Genomic DNA, 23,632 nt, shown 5'->3' on the forward strand with positions numbered 1-23,632 from the left:
AATTATAAGTTTCTCTACACAAATTGACGACAACAGGCAATGCAATAACAAGGGTCTTCTTATCACCTCTGGCACTTAATTCCCACCCTTTTAAGATATTGTAATATTCATGATGTCCTTAATATAATACACAACTGAAATATATCAGTAAATATATATATATATCTATTTATGTATGTATATATATATATATATATATATATATACACACAGTAAATATATGTATTTATATACACAACTACAACCCACTCCCAACAAAATTTACTAACAGTTTTCAAACCCCATATTTTACCATAATGGAAATAATATTTCACAAGCCACAATTTTAAAATTGGAAAAAAAATTGTGATCCAAAGTGCAATTATTTATAACAGAAACAAATTGGGAGAGGGGTCAAAAAGGATAATTCTATAGTTGCAAATAAGGAATTTTCTGCTGATACCACTACATGAGATAATTCCAACAGTGGTGGCCATTTGCAAAATGTATTGAAGATATACACATGACTGATGTTGTAGTAAAGGTTGAAAAAAGCCACAACAGGTGAGCAAACAAAGCTCATCTATTGACAAAATCAAAATAATATAATGTTGGCAATCATTATATAACAACCTGTTAGAAATAGATAAGCTGAAGACAACAAAATATTTGAACAATATAGTTAATACACTTTACAATTGTCTTTGCAAGTCTAGTGACAGACATTGCAGCTTAAAAACAACAACAATACCACAGTACACTTAGCTGAAGCAGAATGGAATAATAAACAAAACAAGCCATTATCATTTGGTGTTATTGATATTCATTTTTAACTGATGGCTATATTATATATATACATTGGTATAAAGAGTATGGCTAAATGCTGCTTTAAACTCACACTCTGCAATGTTTCAAAGTTGCCCAAACAATCACTAAGCATGTATATTTGAATAGTGACCAGAATCTCAGTTGAAATATGTATAAATAAACTCCATGCCATGTATTGGGTACTACCTTCCTTTTTTGTTTACAAACTGCAACATTGTGTGTGTGGCTAGGTTTATAGTCTCCTACACACACTGACTGACTGACCGACCAAGTGATAAAGAAATAAATGTGGTCACCATTACATAAATATATAAGTGTTATAGCTTAGAGTAGTTATAATAAAAATAAGATCTATTATATAATTTTTGATTTTCAAGGAAGAAATAAGACTCAACAATAACAAAACAATCAGTCAAATTCATGAAAGCTGTAGGGGGAGGGGGATTTTTTTTTTTTTTTGCTTCTTGTCATAGGAAATTTAAATTTTGCAAATTATACAAATATAATCATAGTTTAAATAGTTTTTTTTTTTATTTATAGAATTTTATGTTTTTCACAAAAGGTAAACAGAAGTGTTGATTACAAAGGTTATTTTTAATCAAAAACATGCTAACGAATTTGTATGCGTGTATGTGAGTGTTCACACATTTGTACATATGTAAATGTTCAGTCAACCTAATATTAATAATATAGACTTATCACTATTATGGTGGTGGTGGTGATGTTGGCAGCGGTGGTGGCAGTAGTAACAACTGTAATGAGCAGTCACTAGTAAAATTAGTATACCAAAGCAAGACCTGTGGCAAAAGTATATACATATATAAATAAATACACACACACACACACATATATATATATACCATACTGTAAAAGACAGCAACATGACAAGTGTAGTATCATAAACTACACACAGGTAGATAATTTTTTTTTTGTTTTGGATTATATTCTTTGCATGATATTCATACAATGATTAAACTTGAGAGAGAAGTTGGATAAAATTAATGAGTTTTTTTTTAATATCTTGAGGATGTGTGCAATGTAACAGTATTTCTAATTATATAGTAGGTTTAATTACAAACTTAGTGTTACCTAGAAAACTATAAATGTTTATGAAAAAGAAAATGAAGAAATACTTGCAAGAAAGTGAGAGAGAGAGAGATGGGGGTAAAGAGGAGGAAAAAGAATTACCAAACATTTTTTACTGTGATTGCAAGAACACCATCATTGCAAAGAATTAGGATCAATTATTATTTAGTTCCAGTGACTTAATAACAGTACACTTGGATATAACAAATTATATGTATAAAAAAAAGGGGGGGGGGCAGGTTAATTGAAGGGCCACAAAATTGAGAGCAAGATGTGAAGCCAAAGTGGAAAATAAATTAATACTATACAAATAAATAACAGTGTGAATATTTATATATATATATATATATATATATATATATATAGTCACGTATATATGTATAAGATAAAATCTTTATTTTAAAAAAGGAACGAAACTTTAATCCACATTCTGTGCAGGGTGATATGAATATGAATAAAGGATTATAACCGTAAATTGTGATTTGTAAGAAACAGTTACAGAAAGGAAGATGGTGAAGGCATTAATGTCAAGTATTTATTCCAATTCTCTTTAATTGCTAGGATGTCTAACAAAAAAGTCTCTGCCTAGATATACAACATTTGGTGTTTGGGTTTTCAAAGTATTGTTATTCATAACCTAATTAATAATAATAATTATAGATAGGTGAGCCAAGTGACGAAACAGTTTATTTTGCACAGACAAGATTTCTGTCTAGGGGCACCACCAATTCTGATAATTCTTGAGAAAGAAAAAGTGAAAAAGTGAGAGAAAGAGAAAACTGGATTAAAATATTTTGAACAGAATCAACAACACAGTCTTGAGAAGAATTGTGTGTGTGTATGTATGTATGTATATATATATATGTGTGTGTGTGTTTGTGTATGAGTGTAAAACGAGTAGTTTATTTTTTTCTCTTTTTTTGAAATGAGAAAAATGATAAAAAAAAAAATTTAAAAGAAAATTTAACAAGGATTTATTTTGACAGTTTTGTATTTCAATAATTCTTTGCTGCTGTTGTTGTTTAAAAGAAGAAAATTGTTGATGTTTTCTTGGCCAAACACTCACATATTAGCATGGAACATAGAGTTGCTGAGATCTTCAACAGATTAACAGAAGCTTTAAGAAAAACAGTTGCTTTACTGAGCTTTGGCCTTCTTTTTCAGGAATGGCAACTTGGATTGGACCCTGTGCAAGATAAATGGTAAACAAAAACGTTGTATTTACAGATAACAAAATTGTATAGATGTGAAAATGTAGGCCAATCTAGTCAAAACTGAAAACCCTCTTAGCTATAACAATATACATTAATATTATCACACACACACATTAACTGCTATTTCTTACACAAGCGCAAGAAATGAAAAGTGAGAATTTTCAAGCTCTCCTTTGGTCATTATGTGTTATAAAAACAACTGTTCCTTGACTACTCCCATGCAAATATATTGTATTCACACTGGGCATTTTTGTGTGGCTAAGAAGTTCATTTTCAACCATGTAGTTTCAAGTTCAGTTCTACTGCGAGGTATTGTGGGAAAATGCCCTCTACAGTGAATACAACATGGGCTTCTTTCAGTTTCTGTCTACTATATCCCTCACAAAACTTTGGTTGAACCAAGGTTATAGAAGGCACATGCCCAAGGTGTCATACAGTGGGGCTGAACCCAGAACAATGTGGTTGGGCAGCAAGCTTCTTACCATACAAACAAATCCACATGTTCATAAAGCTCCAGGTCAGCTGTGATTCAGTAAGAAACTAACAATAGTCTACGCAGGCATAAAATAACATTTGTAAAATAAGCTAAGTTTAAACAAAGTGGAGGCTTGTGAGAGGGATCTCCTTAGAAAATAGTCAAAATCAAAACCTTCAAAGAAGAACCATGGCTAAAACATTAAAATTCTTATGTCTTCCTGGACAAACTTATCTTATTTTACACACACACACACTCCCAGTAGTGTGGATTGATCAGGTCTGCTATACAGCATCTTTTCATACATCTTAAGCCTACAGCATCTTAACTGAGATTCAACTTTCAAATGTTTGATCTAATAACATCTTTCAAAATTTTTAACTTCCTATACATCACCTACACTTTATGAGGGGTGTTCATTAAAAATTTCCCCTGACTCACTTCGGTTATTGCAGGAAACAAAACTTGTACAGGTATATTCAAACATGTCTCTACATGTCATATGAATTGCAGCTTTCCACTAGTATCTGTTTGTCTTTTACGGCTGCTGAAGTGGACTAAGGTGTTATAATGGAGGCAGTTGAATGCAGATCAGTGATCAGGTTCTTATTCTTGACAAGTTGTACACCAAAAGAGACTTTCAATGAGATGAAAGAAGTTTATGGTGACGATGCGTCACCAACTCAAATGTGGTTGAACATCGGTGGAAACTGTTCCTATTCCACCACTGATAATGACACCATCCATAAAGTGGAAGTCGCTATTTTGGAGGATCATTCGGCAACTATCCCAGGAAGTGAAGATAAGTGTAGGGTCCATAGAGAAAGTCATTCACGACCATTTGCGCATACAGAAGTTGGCTGTACGATGGATTACCCAGATGCTCACACCTTTAGAGAAGCAGGAATGAGTCAATTACTCTTAGGCTCTTTAGGCGATGTGTCGAGAAAATGAGGAGAACTTTTTTGGCAGACTTATCACACAGGATGAAACATGGGTCCATCACTACAATCCTGAGGCTAAAGTCCAACTGAAGCAATGGAAGCATGATAACTCACCACCTCCAAAGAAGGCTTATGTCCAACCCTCAGCAGGCAAGGTGATGCTCAGTCTTTTGGGGCTAGTGCAGAGTAGTGATGATGGATTTTCTGGCAAAGGGCAGCACACTTAACAGAGCATATTATGCTTCTCTGCTGCAGAAATTGCGGGACACCATCAAAGCAGAGAGGCATGGCATGCTGTTCAAAGGAGTTCACCTCCTCCAAGACAACATCCCAGTTTACAATGCGCATGTTGCCCAGATGAGAGCACACTCCTGCAACTATGAAATTTTTCTTCATCCCCTTCACTCTCCTGATTTCACACCATCTAACTCCTACCTCTTTCCAGCCATGAAGTTGGTTTTGAAGGGGAAGCACTTTTCAGATGATGAACTGATTTCTGAGGTAAAGTCTTGACTCCAGATGCAACCTACCAGCTTCTACAGACGAGGTCTTCACAGCTATATAAACTGATGGGAGAAGTGTGTCACCATTGGTGGTAGCTATGTAGAGAAGGACCAATAATTATGCCAAGTTTCGTTTATCCCAAACTTTGGGAAGTGGGTTAAGGGAAATCTTTAATGAACACTCCTCGTATTGCTCTTGTGAATTGTACATCATCTATGAGAACATTATTTCATGCATTACTCCCTTTTAAATAAATACTTCACACAATAGTTAGTATACTTACCAAAACTCTAGAAAGAGAAATTGGTGTAAAAATTAATGTAGAATATAGGGGCATGTAGTATATTAATGGGGAACATAAGGACAAATAGAGTTAATGTTGAATAAAGGGACAAGTAGCATTAATATAGAATATAGGGATATGTACAGCAGTTAATGACACCACAGCCAACAAATCTTACAACAAATGTCAATTGTGAGGGAATAAAAACATTTTGAATTTGTTAACACTGAGAAGTTGTCTTGTGAAAGATGTTAATGTTGGTAATGAGAACATATGGTGGAGGAGAAGAACTATTGTTTCACTGTATAAAAAGTAATATATCTGAAGAAAGGATGGAGTTAGGAGTTGTGGGTCAATGTCGGTTGTACAGATATGATCAGACAGTTCAGTAATAATTATTCCTGTCTAGGACTACAATATTTATTTTGCTCTTTCCATTTTTAAGATGGTGGATGTAATCTTAGTGAGATTTAGTTGCTACTTGTAGCAGATCAAATGAACATACACAGGTTGGATTGTTTAGCCTTGGTCAAACTGAATTGAGAATATGTATCAGACACGCTTACTGTGACTATCCTATCTTGAGAGACAGAACAACTTATCTTCTTCAAGATAAAGAGGTGTGATTTAAAGGCGATTTGGCTGCTATTTCTAGCAGATTGAGTTACTTAAAGTAATGAACAAGATAACTAAGGTCACATGACAACTTTTAATGAATCTTCAGCCATTTGGAAACAAAAGGATTCCATGCAGAAGTGTGATGTTGAATGATAGGAAGCTGTATGATTGGTTGGAAGGAAGGAAGTTGAATATACTTGTTTGGTTGTGCAATATTAAATAATTTAGTGGACAGAAAATAACAGAGGTAAAAAAAAAAAAAAAAAATGGAAGAGAAACATCAAGACAGGTTTGGGAAGAAATATTAAAACAATTATGAATCTTGATTATCTAAATTAATGAAAAATTGTTGATAAAATTATAATTTTTCTAACTTTAGAGATCAAGGGTGTTTTAATATTTACATTACAGTTCAATCAGTTTGATCTGATTGAAATGTAATGCAGATGAAAATACTGAAAAATCTTTCAATAGTCTTAAAAATTAACTTAGAATTTAACTTTTGTTAATAAACAATTTAAAGAAAAGAAAGAAATAACCCAGCCACCAACCACCTCCTCATGTACTTTTGCTTTTATTATAAAAGATTAAATAAAAAAAGAAGCAAACTAAATAGAAAGACCAATGAATAGAAGAACAAGGAAAAATTATGAAAATTATTGGTTTATGGTCATTGTTTGTGTTGGACAACATAAATTAAGACACTAATTACATTAGGTAATGAAGGATTCACAATCTAACTATTTTACATATACATGCTCATATTCTTAATTAACTCAATACAAGTCAGAAGAATAGAAAAGTGAAAGTTAATCTAACATTGCAGTTAGCTCTAGTTACAAAAGTAGGCTAAGAAAGTTTCAGTGACTTTCTGATTAAGGCCAACCCTGTCTTTTCTTATTGACAAATGACAGTAGTGCAGAGGAGTTTGTAGTCAAGAATTTGACTATGTCAAGTCTTTCAGGTTTATAGTAACACTTTGCCCTATTTCAGAAGCATGAAACAAGAATTCTTCAGGTTTAAACAGAGCTCTATTACCATTTACTGGATTGTTAACAGGCATACATTGACTGAAACACAAATATGTTCACTCTTTTAAACTATGTTATATTGAAACAAGAGAGTCTAAATCATTAAAACTATGTAAAAATTCTAATAAAAGCAATTATGTAACAATCAATACTCCATAATCACTCAATAATTTTGGGAGTGAGTCAATAATGGAGTACCAAAGTGGTTGCTTAACCCGCTAGAAATAGCAGCTAAATCCCTTTCAAAGTATACACTCTCGACTCCGTCAGTCGTGATTGACTATGGGTGCATCTAAGAGGTTCCTCTCCAAGGTACAAGTCTGAGTGGAAAATTGCCTCACCGGTGAACACAACCTTGGGTTGTTTTTATGGAAGACCAGCAGTTGCCCATGCATACCAACCACCCCTCTCCATGCCACTGATGTTATCCAAGGGAAAGGCAAAGGCCGATACAGCTTGGCACCAGTGACGTTGCAACTCATTTCTGTGGCTGAGTGAACAGGAGCAACGTGTCTTGTTCAAGAACACAACACACAGCCTGGTCCAGGAATCAAACTCACAACTTCACGATTGTAAGCTCATCTTTAAAAAAGAGGAATATATTAGATAAGTGAGTTTTCAACCATTTTTTACCTATGGACTCCTTTGATCATTATTTTATTCTGGTTGACCCCCATGGCCATTTTATGTTTAAAAACCATTTTATTGATACTTCTTTCAAAATTTCTATTTTGCTTTTCACCCATTCACTTGTGTTGGTTTGCAATAGCACCCACTGAAAGAACATGTTTCAGTGGTTGGAAACATGTTAAAATATGTAAAACATTAGAGAAAGAAACATAGGCTTAGGGAAAGCCCCCGGCCCATCAGGAATCTCTGCAGAGATGCTCAAAATATCTGGCAGTGTCGGCTATAGCCTAGTCACCCGTATTGTTAACCAGGTGATACATGAAGGAGTCATACCCAATGACTGGTGTAGCAGCACCATAGTCAACTGCTACAAAGGTAAAGGTGACGCTTTAGATACAAATAATTACAGAGGTATCAAGTTGTTAGATCAGGTAATGAAAGTCACGGAGAGGGTCATAGCCCAACTAATTAGGGAGAGAGTCAATTTAGATGAGATGCAGTTTGGATTTGTGCCAGGGAAAAGCACCACTGATGCTATATTTCTGGTAAGACAGCTGCAGGAGAAATACCTAGCCAAAGATAAACCTCTGTACCTGGCTTTTGTTGACATGGAGAAAGCCTTTGACAGGGTCCCCCGATCCCTTATCTGGTGGTCAATGAGGAAACTAGGTATAAAAGAATGGTTAGTGAGAGCTGTGCGAGCCATGTACCGAGACACTGTCAGTAAGGTGAGGGTTGGCAACGAGTACAGTGAAGAATTCCGGGTAGAGGTAGGAGTCCACCAAGGTTCAGTCCTCAGCCCCCTCCTATTTATCATAGTCCTCCAGGCGATAACGGAGGAATTCAAGACAGGATGCCCCTGGGAGCTCCTCTATACTGATGACCTTGCGCTAATTGCTGAGTCACTATCAGAACTAGAGGAGAAGTTCAGGTGTGGGAGCAAGGACTAGAATCGAAGGGCCTTAGAGTCAACTTAGCTAAAACCAAAGTCCTAATAAGTAGGAAGGTAGACAAAACACAAACCCCTTCAGGTAGATAGCCTTGCTTGATCTGGAGAAAAGGCGTAGGTAGAAACTCTATAAGATGTACCCAGTGCAAGCTATGGACACATAAGAAGTGCAGCATTATCAAAAGAAGGTTAACTAGGAAGTTAGTTTTTGAATGTGGCAGATGTTCAGGAGCAATAAACACTGAAAATGTGCAGAAAACAACTTTGGCCATATTCCATGGAGAAAAACTAGATGTAGTTGATAACTTCCGCTATCTAGGAGACTAAGTTAATAGTGGGGGAGGGTGCGCTGAGAGTGTAGCTGCTAGAATAAGAATAGCCTGGGTAACGTTCAGAGAGCTCTTACCTCTGCTGGTGACAAGGGGCCTCTCACTCAGAGTAAAAGGCAGACTGTATGACGCATGTGTAGGAACAACCATGTTTCATGGCAGTGAAACATGGGCCGTGACTGTGGAGGACATGCGTAGGCTCGCAAGGAATGAAGCCAGCATGCTCCGATGGATGTGTAATGTCAGTGTGCATACTAGACAGAGTGTAAGTACTTTGAGAGAAAAGTTGAACCTAAGAAGCAAGCATCAGTTGTAGTGTGCAACAGAGATGATTGTGCTGGTATGATCATGTGGCGAGAATGGATGAGAATAGCTGTGTGAAAAAGTGCCACACCCTAGAAGTTGAGGGAACCTGTGGAAGAGATCCTGGGATGAGGTGGTGAGGCACAACCTTCGAACATTGGGCCTCACCGAGGCGATGACTTCTGACCGAGACCTTTGGAAATATGCTGTGCGTGAAAAGACCCAGCAAGCCAAGTGAGACCTAAATCCAAGGCCTCTGCCAGGGGTGTAGCCAGCCCACTTATGCGTACCTTGCTTTATTGGACACTAAACTCCACTTGCGAAGACCTGTTGAGGCAAGTGAAATCGGAATCGAACTAAATTCGATGACTAGCACCCATGCCAACGTTGTCTCCTTCATTGGACACGAAACTCGGCTTGCGAAGACCTGTTGGGGCAAGTGAAAGCAAAATCATGATGGCACCTGTGCCCAGAGTCGCCTTCCTGGTACTTGTGCCGGTGGCACGTGTAAAGACATTTGAGTGAGATCGTCGCCAGTGCCGCTTGACTGGCTCGTGTGCAGGTGGCACGTAAAATACACCACTTTGAGCGTGGCTGTTGCCAGTACCACCTGACTGGCCTTCATGCCGGTAGCACATAAAAGCACCCACTACACTCGGAGTGGTTGGCCTTAGGAAGGGCATCTAGCTTTAGAAACACTGCCAAATCAGATTGGAGCCTGGTGTAACCATCTGGTTCACCAGTCCTCGGTCAAATCGTCCAACCCATGCTAGCATGGAAAGCGGACGTTAAATGATGATGATGATGATGATGAAAGCAAAATTGTTTTCATAAACACTTAAAATTCTATTCTGGATTCCCAATTTATTATTTTGCTGGTTTGGGCTCCATAAAATCTTATATGGACCCTGGTTGAGAACCGCTGAATTAGAATTTTTTCTGGGTGGGGGAAGAAAACCCAAACAAAAAGCGACCTTTTAACTAAACTTGAGTAGTGTCTAAAGTGTCTTAAAATCACAACTGCTTAATGTTTGGTTAATTACTTTCTTTAATTTAATGTTCACAATAAGATCTAATTTGTTTCCATCCAGAACATACAGTGTGATTTTTTCTGCATAATGTGTGAATAAGTAAGGCTGTGATGTTAAAATGTTCACACAGCAATCACATGGTTCCAAAATTGATTCCACTGTATGGTACTATAGGCAAGTGTTTTTTACCCTAGCCTTGCATAGAACAGAAACTGTGTGAAAGCCATGTTGATAGGCTAAACCACTTTTGGGATGGTTACACTTGCTTTTACCATCCAGCCATTAATGAAGTCTCTTCTGTGTGCTGTGAGATGTAACAGAACCAGCAGTTCCTCCTTCCACTCCCCACTCTCACAGGTACTTGCCATTTATCCCTTCACATCACATCCATCTCCTTCCTATTGACCTTTCAATATCCACTATGAAAACACAATGTTGACTATGAAAGCACAAACAATGACCACAGACGCAGAAATGGTACCTCAGAACCTTAAGAGCAAAAAATCAAGAATAAAAATTTGAAATTGCTGAGGAAGCAAAAACTTACCAAGGACTGAAATATCAAATATGATAAAAGATTAAAAAATATAAACAAATAAATAAATAAATTGGTGAAAATAAAATCAAAATATTCTAATTTTTGTTTTTAAAGTTTAATCAGGAAGAAGGGACTGTGGCCTATGACCTCCAGAGGTCAATGTAGTTATGTTCACCTTGAATAAATCAAAGTTAGAGTTAAACACAGGTTGAGGATTGACAACACTGCAGATAAAAAGGATTGGGTTAATGTTGTACTTTGAGGCAGGGGAGAAGATTTGGGTGGTGGTAGTGAAGAGCAGAGACTATTTTAGTATCAGTGCAATAAGCACAGAGAGGAGACACAATGTGTCTATCAGATGTTGGTGAGTTGATGCTAGTCAGTAGCAGCACTGACCCTCCTATATGTGGTAGAGAAGTAATCCACAGTTTTTTGTGAATCTGAGATTGTCAGAAGAGATCATTAATCATGGTGAAGTGGCATGTGTGAGAGCAATTGTCTGTAATTTAATGGAAAAATACTCTGAAAGTAAAGTACCTCTGAAATGTGAATATAAATAGAATAAAACAAGTTTCGCGTAAATCACATATGGGTTTTGTTTCCACAAATTTATGCAGTGGAAGCTGGAGTTATTGCCCTTTAACGTAAACACCTAGATAGTTTTGTTGGCATACTCCACTGACTTTGTTGCCTCATAACTTCCAGAAAAATGGATACTTTTTAACAAAATTTTCAACAAATACCACTGTGGACTCGGAATTTTTTGGGATTTATGGGAAAGAACTTTTCCGAGGGGTTGGGGAGAGGAGTTTCGGAAAATGGATTTCTTTTAATGAAATTTTATACAAATATCTTTCAAATGGCATAAATTACGATTATAAAGAAATTTGTGGGGAAATGTTTTCGTGGGGAAATGTTTTCGTGGGGAAATGTTTTCTAGTTAAAAAAAAAAACACAGCGTTTCAGATCAGGAAGACCAAAAAAGTTGGAACTATTCCATTTCGATGGGGGATTTTTCACATTTTTTTATTTCACCACAGCCTTCAAATTGACGGGGTGGGGTGGGGGTGGGGGTGTCTTTTTACGAATAAGAAGTTTTGACAATTTTTGAAATTCTTCACCATCTAACTCCGGAAGATTTTGGCCAATTTTGTTTTAACTTAAAAACCATGGGAGGAGCCTTTCTGGTAAAAAAAAAAAAAATAATAATTTTGAGGAAAAGGTGAACAATTCAAAGGAGATTTGGTTGTTGTTTCTAACACATCCCAAACCACCTTCTGTTTTCACTCTCACATGTATTGATGTTTTCTCAATATTTTTCTCTCAATGAATACATTTTATGGAATGACATAACACACACGTGGTCCTCAATCAAGCAAAGCTGTGTGTGGGTGTAAGAAAAAACATTTTCTAACAGAAAAGTATGCGATTAAAATGAATTATCATTTACATAACACTGCCAGCAATGACCTTCTTAAGTTCTCCAATATTTTAATTTTTAAACAGAAACAATCAGGGGCAAGGAGTGGGGTTGCAAAAAAAATCATAATTTTTCACATTTTTTTTATAGCATATAGATGTATTTATGGAGAGTAAAATATTGAAAAACATCAATACATTTGAGAGTGAGAAAGAAATAAGGAGGGTTGTCTTGGGATGTGCTAGAAACAACTGCCAAATCTCCCTTAAATCACTCACTTCTCCCTCTGAAAATGCTAACAATTTTCTTGATGTTTTTTTTTTTTACTCATGGTTTTGAAGAGCAAAAAAGAATTGGCCAAAATTGGTCTGGAGTGGAATGATGAATGATGAAGGGGTTGTACAAAAAAATTTTTTAAACATTTTTTCATAAAAAGATGTTCCCTGTCCACATCATTTCGAAGGCTGTGGTTAAAAAAAAATGGGAAAAATTCCCATCAACACGGAGTAGTTCCAACTTATATGGTCTTCCTGATCCGAAACTCCATTTTTAAAATTCCTCTTCCCACCTCCTTGGAAAAACTTTTACATACAAATATCTTTATAATCGTAATCTATGCTGTTTGAAAGGTATTTGTATAAAATTTCATTAAAAGATATCCGTTTTCCTGAAAGTTATGAGGATAAAAAGTTGGATTGTGTGAATTATCTGAAACTCCTCACCCTACACCCTCAAAAAAATTATTTCCCATAAATCCCTATTTACTCTGAATCCACAGTATCTAAGCAGTATTTGTTGAAAATTTTGTTAAAAAGCATCCAATTTTCTGGAAGTTATGAAGTAACAAAATCGGGTGAGTGGGGGTATACATCTATGTTTATACAGTATAGTATAAAACTATACTGATATATTCACTACATAGTAAAAAAAACTGCTTAGATTATAATTTTATTAATATATAATTAGAATGTTCTTTTACCTCAATACTCCTTTATTAATACCAGTATATACCTATTAATCAATATTCACAGATACCATCTGATGAGTTAGTATTTAAGAGTACAATATGTATAAATATTAAACTATTTCTGAATAATTTCTTTTCCTCCCTCAATTGTGGTAAAAGTTTGGTATATACTCAAAAGTATCCATAAATTTCTATCCTTTTGTTAATATATTCTTCTTAATAACCCTCTGAATAGCCATAAACTTTATCTATATACAATATAGCAACATTGTTTGAAAACATTTAACTTTAGTACTACATGATAAGACTTCCCCTGTTTCATTATCAATGGTCTGCTAGTAGGAAACTCCCTTAGTGGTCAGCCAACATCTTGTTTTAAGTTTTCCTTTACCAAACCTCATGATTTTTATGACTATACCAACTATGATTTCTGTCTGCTCTCTCAGCCCTACCCCTAACAGATAATGCCCATTATTCTTTCAGCCTTAGATATACAAGGTTTGATAAACTAGTCTATAAATTAAAACTGACTCCATATAAACAAATAAAATCAGTGACAGGCAGAGTCTTCTTGACAATTTATTTATTAACTTCTATGCTGTAGTAGAGGCAACATGTTCTATGTCTATCTCCTCAACTTCTTGGAGATTTTAGGTATAATTATACTAATGTATCCATCTGTTCTAATTTAAATGAATTCTATGTTTCTGTGCAGCTGAGGATTGCTCTGCATTTTAAATTGATGCAATGATTGCATTGTTCAACGATCATGAAATGATCGTACTGCATTACCTCTGGATATCCTTGTTGATTATTTTGATTTTAATCACCTTACTTTGAAATTGTATGGATAATACCATACTAAATTCTGGTGCCTCAACTTAAGTATCATATTCACCTGAATCTAAATTTTTGCTGAATTCATCTACCATACCCAAAGTATATATATATGTATGTATATATATATATATATTTCTATGTACACATGTATATATATATGTATATATACATGTATATGTGTTATTCTTTCTCTCTCTCTCATACACTCACACGCATGCGCGCACATGCACACACAGGTATTTGAGAAATAATGTTTAAAAGTGAGATTAACCGGAAATAACCAAAGTATTATTTTACAAATTGTGAGCAGACGATAGCTGTGTATATATATTTCTATATACGTGTGTGTGTACACAACACACACATGCTCACTCACTCACACACATGTATTTGACAAACATCATTTAAAAATGAGACTAACTGGAATTAACCAAAGTGTCATTTTACGAATTGTAAGCAGACGATAGCTTTTTAAAGCTACGCCAATGTTTTAGAATCATCTCACTTATGCTTGATAACTATTAATCTCCGAACTCTCCCAAATAAGACATCTAAAGTCAACATTAAGGTGAAGTACATTTCTAAATTCTTTGTTAGACCCTCCAGTGTTCACATTGTCAGTTACCATTCTCTTCACGAAGAATCCATCTGAAGTTTAAGCTGGATGTACTAGAAATAGCAGCCAAATCCTTCCTGTGAGCGGACAATATATTCAATAACGATAATAACTTAAATGGTATATATATATATATAACGATTGCTATGAAAGCAAACAATACAAATTCATTTAATTCCTAATAATATTTAATTATAAAAATATAAAAGGATTCTTAAAACATTGAATGAGGGTCCAGCAAAAGAGAATAGGAAAGGGGTCTATAAGCAAAAAAAGGGTTTGAGAACTACTGCTACTTCTATTATAGCCTTGGGCTGACCAAAGCCTTGTCTTTTTATTAAAATAGAAAAAAGATCCATACAAGAACAGCAAGTTTCCAAACTTACTGGATGGGAGAGACATTACTGAAGATGAAAGAGAAGGAGGGGGAGAGGTTTTTCTATTTATGGTGAAGTGTCTTCAAGATTGTGAAACATTTCTCATACATCATTTCTGTTTATAACAAAGATGTGATGTTCTAAACTGTTCCAGTAAGATCATAATAAGATGTTGTTATGTGATCATAAGCACTGAAAGACATCGTAACATGGTCACACAACTGCTAGAAAGGTGCCACATAGCATGATCATAACTACAAGGAAGACATCATTACATATATGTAGGATTTTCGAGCGAGATCGTTGCCAGTGCCCCTGGACTGGCTCTTGTGCGGGTGACACACGAAATACACCATTTTGAGCGTGGCCGTTGCCAGTACCGCCTGACTGGCCTTGTAGGATTTTCGAGCGAGATCGTTGCCAGTGCACCTGGACTGGCTCTTGTGCAGGTGGCACATAAAATACACCATTTTGAGCGTGGCCGTTGCCAGTACCGCCTGACTGGCCTTGTAGGATTTTCGAGCGAGATCGTTGCCAGTGCACCTGGACTGGCTCTTGTGCAGGTGGCACATAAAATACACCATTTTGAGCGTGGCCGTTGCCAGTACCGCCTGACTGGCCTTGTAGGATTTTCGAGCGAGATCGTTGCCAGTGCACCTGGACTGGCTCTTGTGCAGGTGGCACATAAAATACACCATTTTGAGCGTGGCCGTTGCCAGTACCGCCTGACTGGCCTTGTAGGATTTTCGAGCGAGATCGTTGCCAGTGCACCTGGACTGGCTCTTGTGCAGGTGGCACATAAAATACACCATTTTGAGCGTGGCCGTTGCCAGTACTGCCTGACTGGCCTCCGTGCGGGTGACACATAAAAGCACCCACTACACTCTCGGAGTGGTTGGCGTTAGGAAGGGCATCCAGCTGTAGAAACTCTGCCAAATCAGATTGGAGCCTGGTATAGCCATCTGGTTTCACCAGTCCTCAGTCAAATCGTTCAACCCATGCTAGCATGGAAAGCGGACGTTAAACGATGATGATGACTCCTTGCCATTGCCAGGTAATTATCAATTTGAACCAGTAACAGCAAAAACATATTTGTTATAAACAGAAATAATGTATGTGAAATGTTCCACAATCTTGAAGGCACTTCACCATAAATAAAAAAAAAAAAACCTCTCCCCCTTCTCTTTCATCATAAAACATGATCATAGCTACTAAGGAGATGTCATATGGCATGATGAAAACTACTATGGAGATTATATTACAAAGCATGGTCATAGCTACAATGGAGATGTTATAAAGCATGATCATGGTTAGTAGGGAGATATCATAAAGTAAAAATGAAATATCTTACTGCTGCAATATTTTATTGAATTGACTCCTCGCCATTGCCAAGTAATTATCAATTTGAACCTGTAACAACAAAAACAGATGTTTAAAACAATATTTAATTAATCAGTTCCACTAATAATCAATATACTAGTAATCATATCATCAACACATTGTATTTTCTTCAGTAGTCAAATACAGGTGTTTTTGTGGAAGAATTGTACTTTCCATGGAGTCAGGATGTTGAATGCTTACATTATAGACAGACAACTAAATGGTGAAACTGACATTAGAGGGAACTGAACTGAAAAAAGTTAGTCACCAAACTAGATGCAGTAATGCCCCAAATTTGGAGTTTTACTGATTTTGATTCAAGCTAAATGCAAATATTTTCTTCTCAGACATTTAATATGTTTTGCATATTTAATAAAAATTCTTTCTACTATAGGCCTGAAATTTTGCAGGAGGAAGCAAGTCGGTTACATTGGCCCCAGTACTTAGTTGGCAATTATTTTATCAACTCTGAAAGGATGAAAGGCAAAGTTGATCTCAGCAGATTTGAACCTAGAATGTAACGAGCAAAGCGAAATACCATTTAGCATAATGTCCAGAGCGCTAATGACTCTGCTAGCCCAACAAAGAAGAATAGCAAGTGATGTCTTCCTCTGTATCAATATTAAAAAAAAAAAATATTTTACAACATGGTTTGAAGCAAAAGTTGTATTACTAATTAATCACAAAATAAACATGCTAGTATCAACACACTAAATACTCTGAGAGATAGTGATCAAGAATGAGGGCAAAAACAGGTGTGCTGTTGTAAAGGAGATACATGGCTACCCACCCAGAGGGAAGAGCATAAAATTTAGTTATGAGGGTTCACTAGAATCAAGGCACATCAACAGGTAGGATGCCAGAAATGGTTAGGTATGATAACATTAAGTTGACAATGTTGTAAACAACATTGAAGACGAAGTGTTGGTAGGATATGTTAGACATAGAAGTTATCAAATCCAATTTAAACTGGAGATCCAACTCAGGGGCTGGCCCTTAGTGTGGCATAGGTATAAACAGCAAACACATTTGTGTTTATTTTATAAATATACATATATACATATTAAGAAATTAAAATGAGAAAGGAACAAGAAATTATGTCATGAACTTCATTAGCTTACAGCCATTTCTACAATAAGATGCAATGCATTCATAGTTGAATGCTTGTGTATAACACTAGTAAAACTGCACTTCATGTTTGAAGCTCCGATGAAGCTATAAGGTGATACACAAGCATTCAACTATAAGTGCATTGCACCATATAGCAGTAACTGCTGCAAGCTAATGAAGTTCATGACATAATTTCTTGTTCCCTTGTCATTTTAATTTCTTATGATTGCTTGGTACTCGACTGACGCTTTGTTCTGAAGTATATGTATACTGAGTTCTAACACCGGGTTATTAGTAATGCTATGCCTAATAATAATAATAATAAAAATAATTATGGTTTCAAATTCTGGCACAAAGAGAGTAATTTCAGAGTTGAGGGTCAGTTGATTATGTCACCTTCAGTGCTCAACTGGTATTTATTTTACCGACTCTGAAAGGATGAAAAGCAAAGTCAAGCTTAGCGTGCTAATTATGCTACCAGCTTGCCACCTTAATAATAATAATAATAATAATAATAATAATAATAATAACATACGTATGTATATATATATATATATATATATATATATATATATATATAACCTGTCCTCACTATTGCTGGACCTTTTCATTCTCTGATGACCATTTGACCAATGACCCTAACAACTTTCCACCTCTGAGAGATGAAGAGTTAAATTTGTCTCCAGACTAGAGTCTGATGAATTGTCCATGGAGCTGTGGCTTTCATGGATGCATAACGATTGGTCACTCTATGACCAGACATTAACTTTATTACTTTAATATATATACACACACACACACACACACACACACACACAAATATATATATATATATATATATATATATATATATATATATATATATATATATATATATATATTTGCCAGTACCGCCTGACTGGCCTTCGTGCCAGTGGCACGTATAAGCACCCACTACACTCTCTGAGTGGTTGGCGTTAGGAAGGGCATCCAGCTGTAGAAACTCTGCCAAATCAGATTGGAGCTGGTGTAGCCATCTGGTTCACCAGTCCTCAGTCAAATCGTCCAACCCATGCTAGCATGGAAAGCGGATGTTAAACGAAGATGATGATGATTTATATTCCCGAGTGTTAAACTAATACACCTGCTTTCACCTGTCTTTGCCTTTTGTTTTCTGTAAATTTGAACTATATATATATATAAACATATATATACCTTTATATATGTATAGTTACAACCAGAACAATGTACATGAGCGAAAGTGATTGGACTACCAAGTGAAAGGTCTGGAGTTCAAGTCCACTATAGGCAATTCTATGTGTGTTTAGACAAACACTTAACTCTTCCCACCTCAATTCATCAAACTGTGAAGAACATGTATTTGATGTTCTGTAATAACCTGGCAGCTTACCCTGAAGGATATCTCTCTCTCTCATTTGTGGTAGATTATATAGGTAGAGGTGCGTTGATTGAGTGGCTAGAATAATGTATCACCTGGAACACTGCTTGTCAGGGGGACATCTTTATTTTACAGTGTGTTAATTTCTATAGGGGTAAAGTGCAGTGTTCATGGCCTTTGTAAGCCCTCCCATACAAGTGAGATTAATGGAACTGATGCCTAGTAACAGACAGAACTCCATTAGAGGCATCCAATACACAGGATGTGGTGTTAAAGAATAAGTGTGACATCAATCAGGGAATGTTATATGTATGTAATAGACTAGCAACTTATCCAGGAAGAGATTTATTTCTCATCTACTTCATGTCAAAGACTGGCCTGGGGAGGATGCATTTATGCATAGAAAGAAATTTGGTGGTTTGAAATCATTTCTTTTCTTTTATATTTGTATTTTTGGATAATTTTCCAGATTGTATGGTTGCCTAATGTGTGAGAGTGATTATATATACACGTGCAGTGTTGTTTAGTAGATTAGACTGATAGCCTGTATGCACAGCTGAAGAGAGAGCTTCTATCTTGCTACCAAAATTGAAAGCCTCATGCAACAAGATGCAACTAGTTACTTCACTACTAAAAGCAACCGGAATACTCCTATGTAACTTCAGATAGTTATTACTATACAAGAAATTGAAAGGAATAAATTCCAGACGAAATTAGGATGGTGAAGCTGAGTTTCAAACCAACGTACCTTGTATGTTTCATAAATCTTTGGGAGTGTGAAAATTATCACAACACCTAGGGAAAAAAGAGAAGAAAATGATGAACATATATAAATACACACAAACATCCATCACCTTATATACATATATACACTATTATACATACATACACACTCATAAGCCTCTCCCCACAATCACTGTCATTACAACCATATTCTTATTCCTTCTATCCACCTATTCTGGCCCTTCTACTATCTTTCCTATTGCCCCTCCTAGGTCACAGTACCTTAAGCAAACATACACGTCTTAGGGCAACAAGTACTCTTTGCCTTTATAGTGTACAGGTAAAACCTCTTGTGCTGTTGCCATGTTGAAATGCAAGCACTGCATTCTCTAGAGTGACAGGCAAGTAAAGCATAAACTTGAGAGGTCATTTCAATCTTAAGAACTTCATATTAATTTGTCTATAGTGCTAGCAGCATGATAAATTGTATGCAGTGCACTTTTATCTGGTGATAAGAAGGGCATCGAGTCTTAGAAACCAAGCCAAACTGAAACGAGTGCCAGCCTGTGAGAGCAATGGCTCTTAATAAGAACTGACTCAGACTGTGACAATCTATCCAGTATGTCAGCATGGAAAGTGAATGTAAAACTGACGATGATTATGGTGCACACACACGAGTGAATAAAGAGAGGAGGGAGAGAGAAAGAGACAGATAGATAATATTTTTAGCACACATTTTCATGAGAAAAAGAGAAGACAATTTTATTTTAGTGAAAGCATGATAAAATGTTGTTGGTTTGGGCAGAATAAGTATGACAAGGCTGAACCATTTGAATTACAGCTTCAATAAGTGTAACAAAGGCAGCCCATTTCAGTTACAGGTAGACTCTATGCAATAGGTTTTTGCACAATTTTCACTCACATGTTTTTAGGTTACCCTGAGGCTAGAGTGACTTACTGTACAATGAGATCCAGCCAAGGAACATATAACTGGGAAGTGAACTTCTTAACTATTCATTCATGTCTAGAACCCTTTTGTAATAGATATTAAATAAATACTTAATTATATGTTTATCATTATGATTATACTTTTAATCCTAAATGCCTCTTTCAGCCAAATTGAACAAAATCACATAAGGAACTTCCCAAAAAATTATTATATTACTTACTGTTAATAATTATTGTCATTCCATTAAACCAGGAACCAATGTAAGTCAAAACCCACAGGAGGAGGCCAAACTGCAAAAGATGGAGAGTTAAAATATTATTATTATCTGCATGCTTATATTTGTGTATGTGTATACACACACTATGTAGACCCAACAAAGGCACTGGCTTTTGTGTATTATTAACTAGGCATAAGCCAAAATGTATGAAAAAGAAACCAGTGTTGTCAGTTTGCAAATTAATCAAGTTCCAACCAGAAATAAAAACTTGGCCAAAACCATATCAGGTAAAACTATTGCAATGGCAAAGTTAATGTTTCCACCAACAGAACCTGAAAAATATTTAAAATCACTGATACTTTACATGTAACAGGTAAAGTCAATGGCATGGAGTTGGTAATTGCTTTATACAAAATGTCCTGATTTATATTGACCATTGGAGAGAGAGAGAGAGAGAGAGAGAGAGAGAAAGAGGGAGAGAGAGAGAGAGAGAAAGAGGGAGAGAGAGAGAGAGAGAAAGAGGGAGAGAGAGAGTGTGTGTGTGTGTGTGTGTGTGTGTGTGTGTGTGTGTGTGTGTGTGTGTGTGTGTGTGTGTGTGTGTGTGTGTGTGTGTGTGTGTGTGTGTGTGTGTGTGTGTATATATATATATATATATATATATATATATATATATATATATATATATATATATATATATATATAAAAGTCATAATGCTGCAAATACATCTGTACAGATCAATGGAGGTTTCTTCGATATTTTTATAGCCACTTTAGACAGTCCAGAGGCATATATTTGTCATATTCCAAATATCAGCTTAATAATGGAAAAGTAATTTTATTAAACCCTTAAAATCCTGGATTATTTTCGAAGTAAACTGAAACACATAACCAATATTCTTCATGGGAAATATGACTGTAAAACAGTTAAGAAATTTTCAAACTTATTTATGTGGACTGATGAATAAGTATCCAGACTGTTGCCACAGTAGTGAAGCTAAAGCATGCAGAGTAAAGCCGCTTGGCACAGATTGACCTTGAACTCAGCTGTGCATGTACAGTAAGATTTAATGTTCTAGCTCACTTCTGCTGTTTACAGCAGTGCTTAGAAGGAAGGTGTGTAGAATGTATTTGTTGCATTGACCATGATGGAGAAAGTTGAGTAGAGAATCTGCATCAAATTTTGCCAAAAGCTTGGTGATACTTGCTCAGAGGCCTACACAAAGTTTTCAAAAAGTTTTCATTGTTCTCAACATAATCACGGAGATCTTGTGTAACTGAAGCCCAAGTGTCTTTTTTGTCAGCTGAACACAGTTTTGGCACACATGCGTCTCATACCCAAATCTTTAGTGATAACAGACTGAACTGAATTGTAACTAATCTACACATCCTCTGATGACTCATGGATGGTGATTCAACTATTTCCCCTCACAGCTGCATGCACATCTGTGATATTTTTCTCAGTTCTGCTGGTTGTGAGTCTCTCAGAATGTTCATCAATATCGACACTTTTTTGGCTATCTTGGAAATGTCTGAACCACTCGTACACTTGTGTGCAACTCATACACTCCTCTCCATACACTTTCTGCAACTTTGCATAGGCTTCTGAGCAGGTATTGCCATGACAACTTTCTCTGTCATGGTCAATGCGACGATCACATGCTACATACCTTCCTTCCAAGCAGTGCTGTAAGCAGCAGAAGTGAACCAGAACATTAAAACTTAGTGCGCATGCACAGCAGAGTGAAGGTCAATCTATGTTAAGTGGCTTTACTTTGCATGCTTTAGCTACATTACTATGGCAACAGTCCAAATACCTATTGATTAGACCTCGTAAATTAGTATTCTTTTTAAGTTTAATGAATTAATTAAAAATACATTCAACTCTATTGCTGAATAATTTAGACAGATGAGTAGAGAGGTTCATAGTTAAAACTTGTAGACTGGTGCAACAGCTGTTGATTTAGACAAACATCTGCTGATAAGATCTGTTTTGTGTAGTGTGAGAGGGTGGAAAGGAGAGAGGGGAGTGCAAAATTGTTGCCTTGACAACCATTCATTATACATATCAAAAGAATTCAAAAGGTATTTTGTCTTGACACACACATTTCATTAAAAATATGTGAGAAATGAGAAAGAACAAAAATTCAATGGCTGCAAAGTTGTTTTAGTCATTGGACTGTGAACATGCTGGAGCACCACCTTGAAGGCTTTAGTCAAACAAATTGATTCCAATACTTAACATTTTTTAAAGCCTGGTACTTATTCTATTGATCTCTTTTTGCTGAACTGCTAAGATACAAGGACATAAAAAAACCAGCACCAGTTGTCAAGTGGTAGTTGAGGACAAATACAAAGATGCACACACACACACACATATATATGTATGTATGTATGTGTGTATATATATATATATATATATATATATATATATATATATATATATATATATATATATACCACAAAGGAAAAATTTTATGGTCACTAATTGTGACTGAGGGTGCCAAAGCACCTATATTGTAAGAAATAAGAGTTAAAAACTTAATACTGTATGAAGCACACAATATATATACACTGACAGGGGATAGACACAATGATTTTCTTTAGTTTCCATCTACCAAATCCACTTGCACAGCTTTGGTCAGCCCAAAGCTATAGTATAAGACACTTGCACAAGGTGTTACACAATGAGACTGAATCTGGAACCATGTGGTTGGGAAGCAAACCTTTTGCTACACAGTCATGCCTGTACCTATTTAATTACATTTAATAAGGTGCTCAGGCAAAAATCACATGTGCTTACAGTTCAAGAATTAATATGTTTGGAACAGAGATGTTAATGTTTGAAGAATTTATGAATTAGTTCCTTCTCTAAGCCAAAGCGCTATGATTTATTCTAGATTCCATAAAAGTTTA

General features: G+C 35.9%; 1 protein-coding gene across 6 annotated transcripts in view; it reads right to left on the reverse strand.

The window, feature by feature from the left end:
* Positions 1–2,406: 2,406 nt before the first annotated feature.
* LOC106868368 (uncharacterized) overlaps positions 2,407–23,632 on the reverse strand; it is a 234,091-nt gene continuing 212,865 nt past the window's right edge. For all 6 annotated transcript variants that reach the window (XM_089359774.1, XM_089359772.1, XM_089359770.1 and 3 more), the window contains 4 exons: positions 20,723–20,792; positions 19,579–19,625; positions 16,314–16,372; positions 2,407–3,079 (listed from right to left, as the gene is read on the reverse strand). In XM_089359774.1, coding sequence (XP_089215900.1) covers positions 3,031–3,079; positions 16,314–16,372; positions 19,579–19,625; positions 20,723–20,792 — 225 coding nt within the window. In that variant the 3' untranslated portion in view covers positions 2,407–3,030. The remainder of the gene's footprint in view (positions 3,080–16,313; positions 16,373–19,578; positions 19,626–20,722; positions 20,793–23,632) is intronic.

Source organism: Octopus bimaculoides, chromosome 11, assembly GCF_046866305.1.
Source record: "Octopus bimaculoides isolate indiv1 chromosome 11, ASM4686630v1, whole genome shotgun sequence".
Lineage (NCBI taxonomy): Eukaryota > Metazoa > Mollusca > Cephalopoda > Octopoda > Octopodidae > Octopus > Octopus bimaculoides.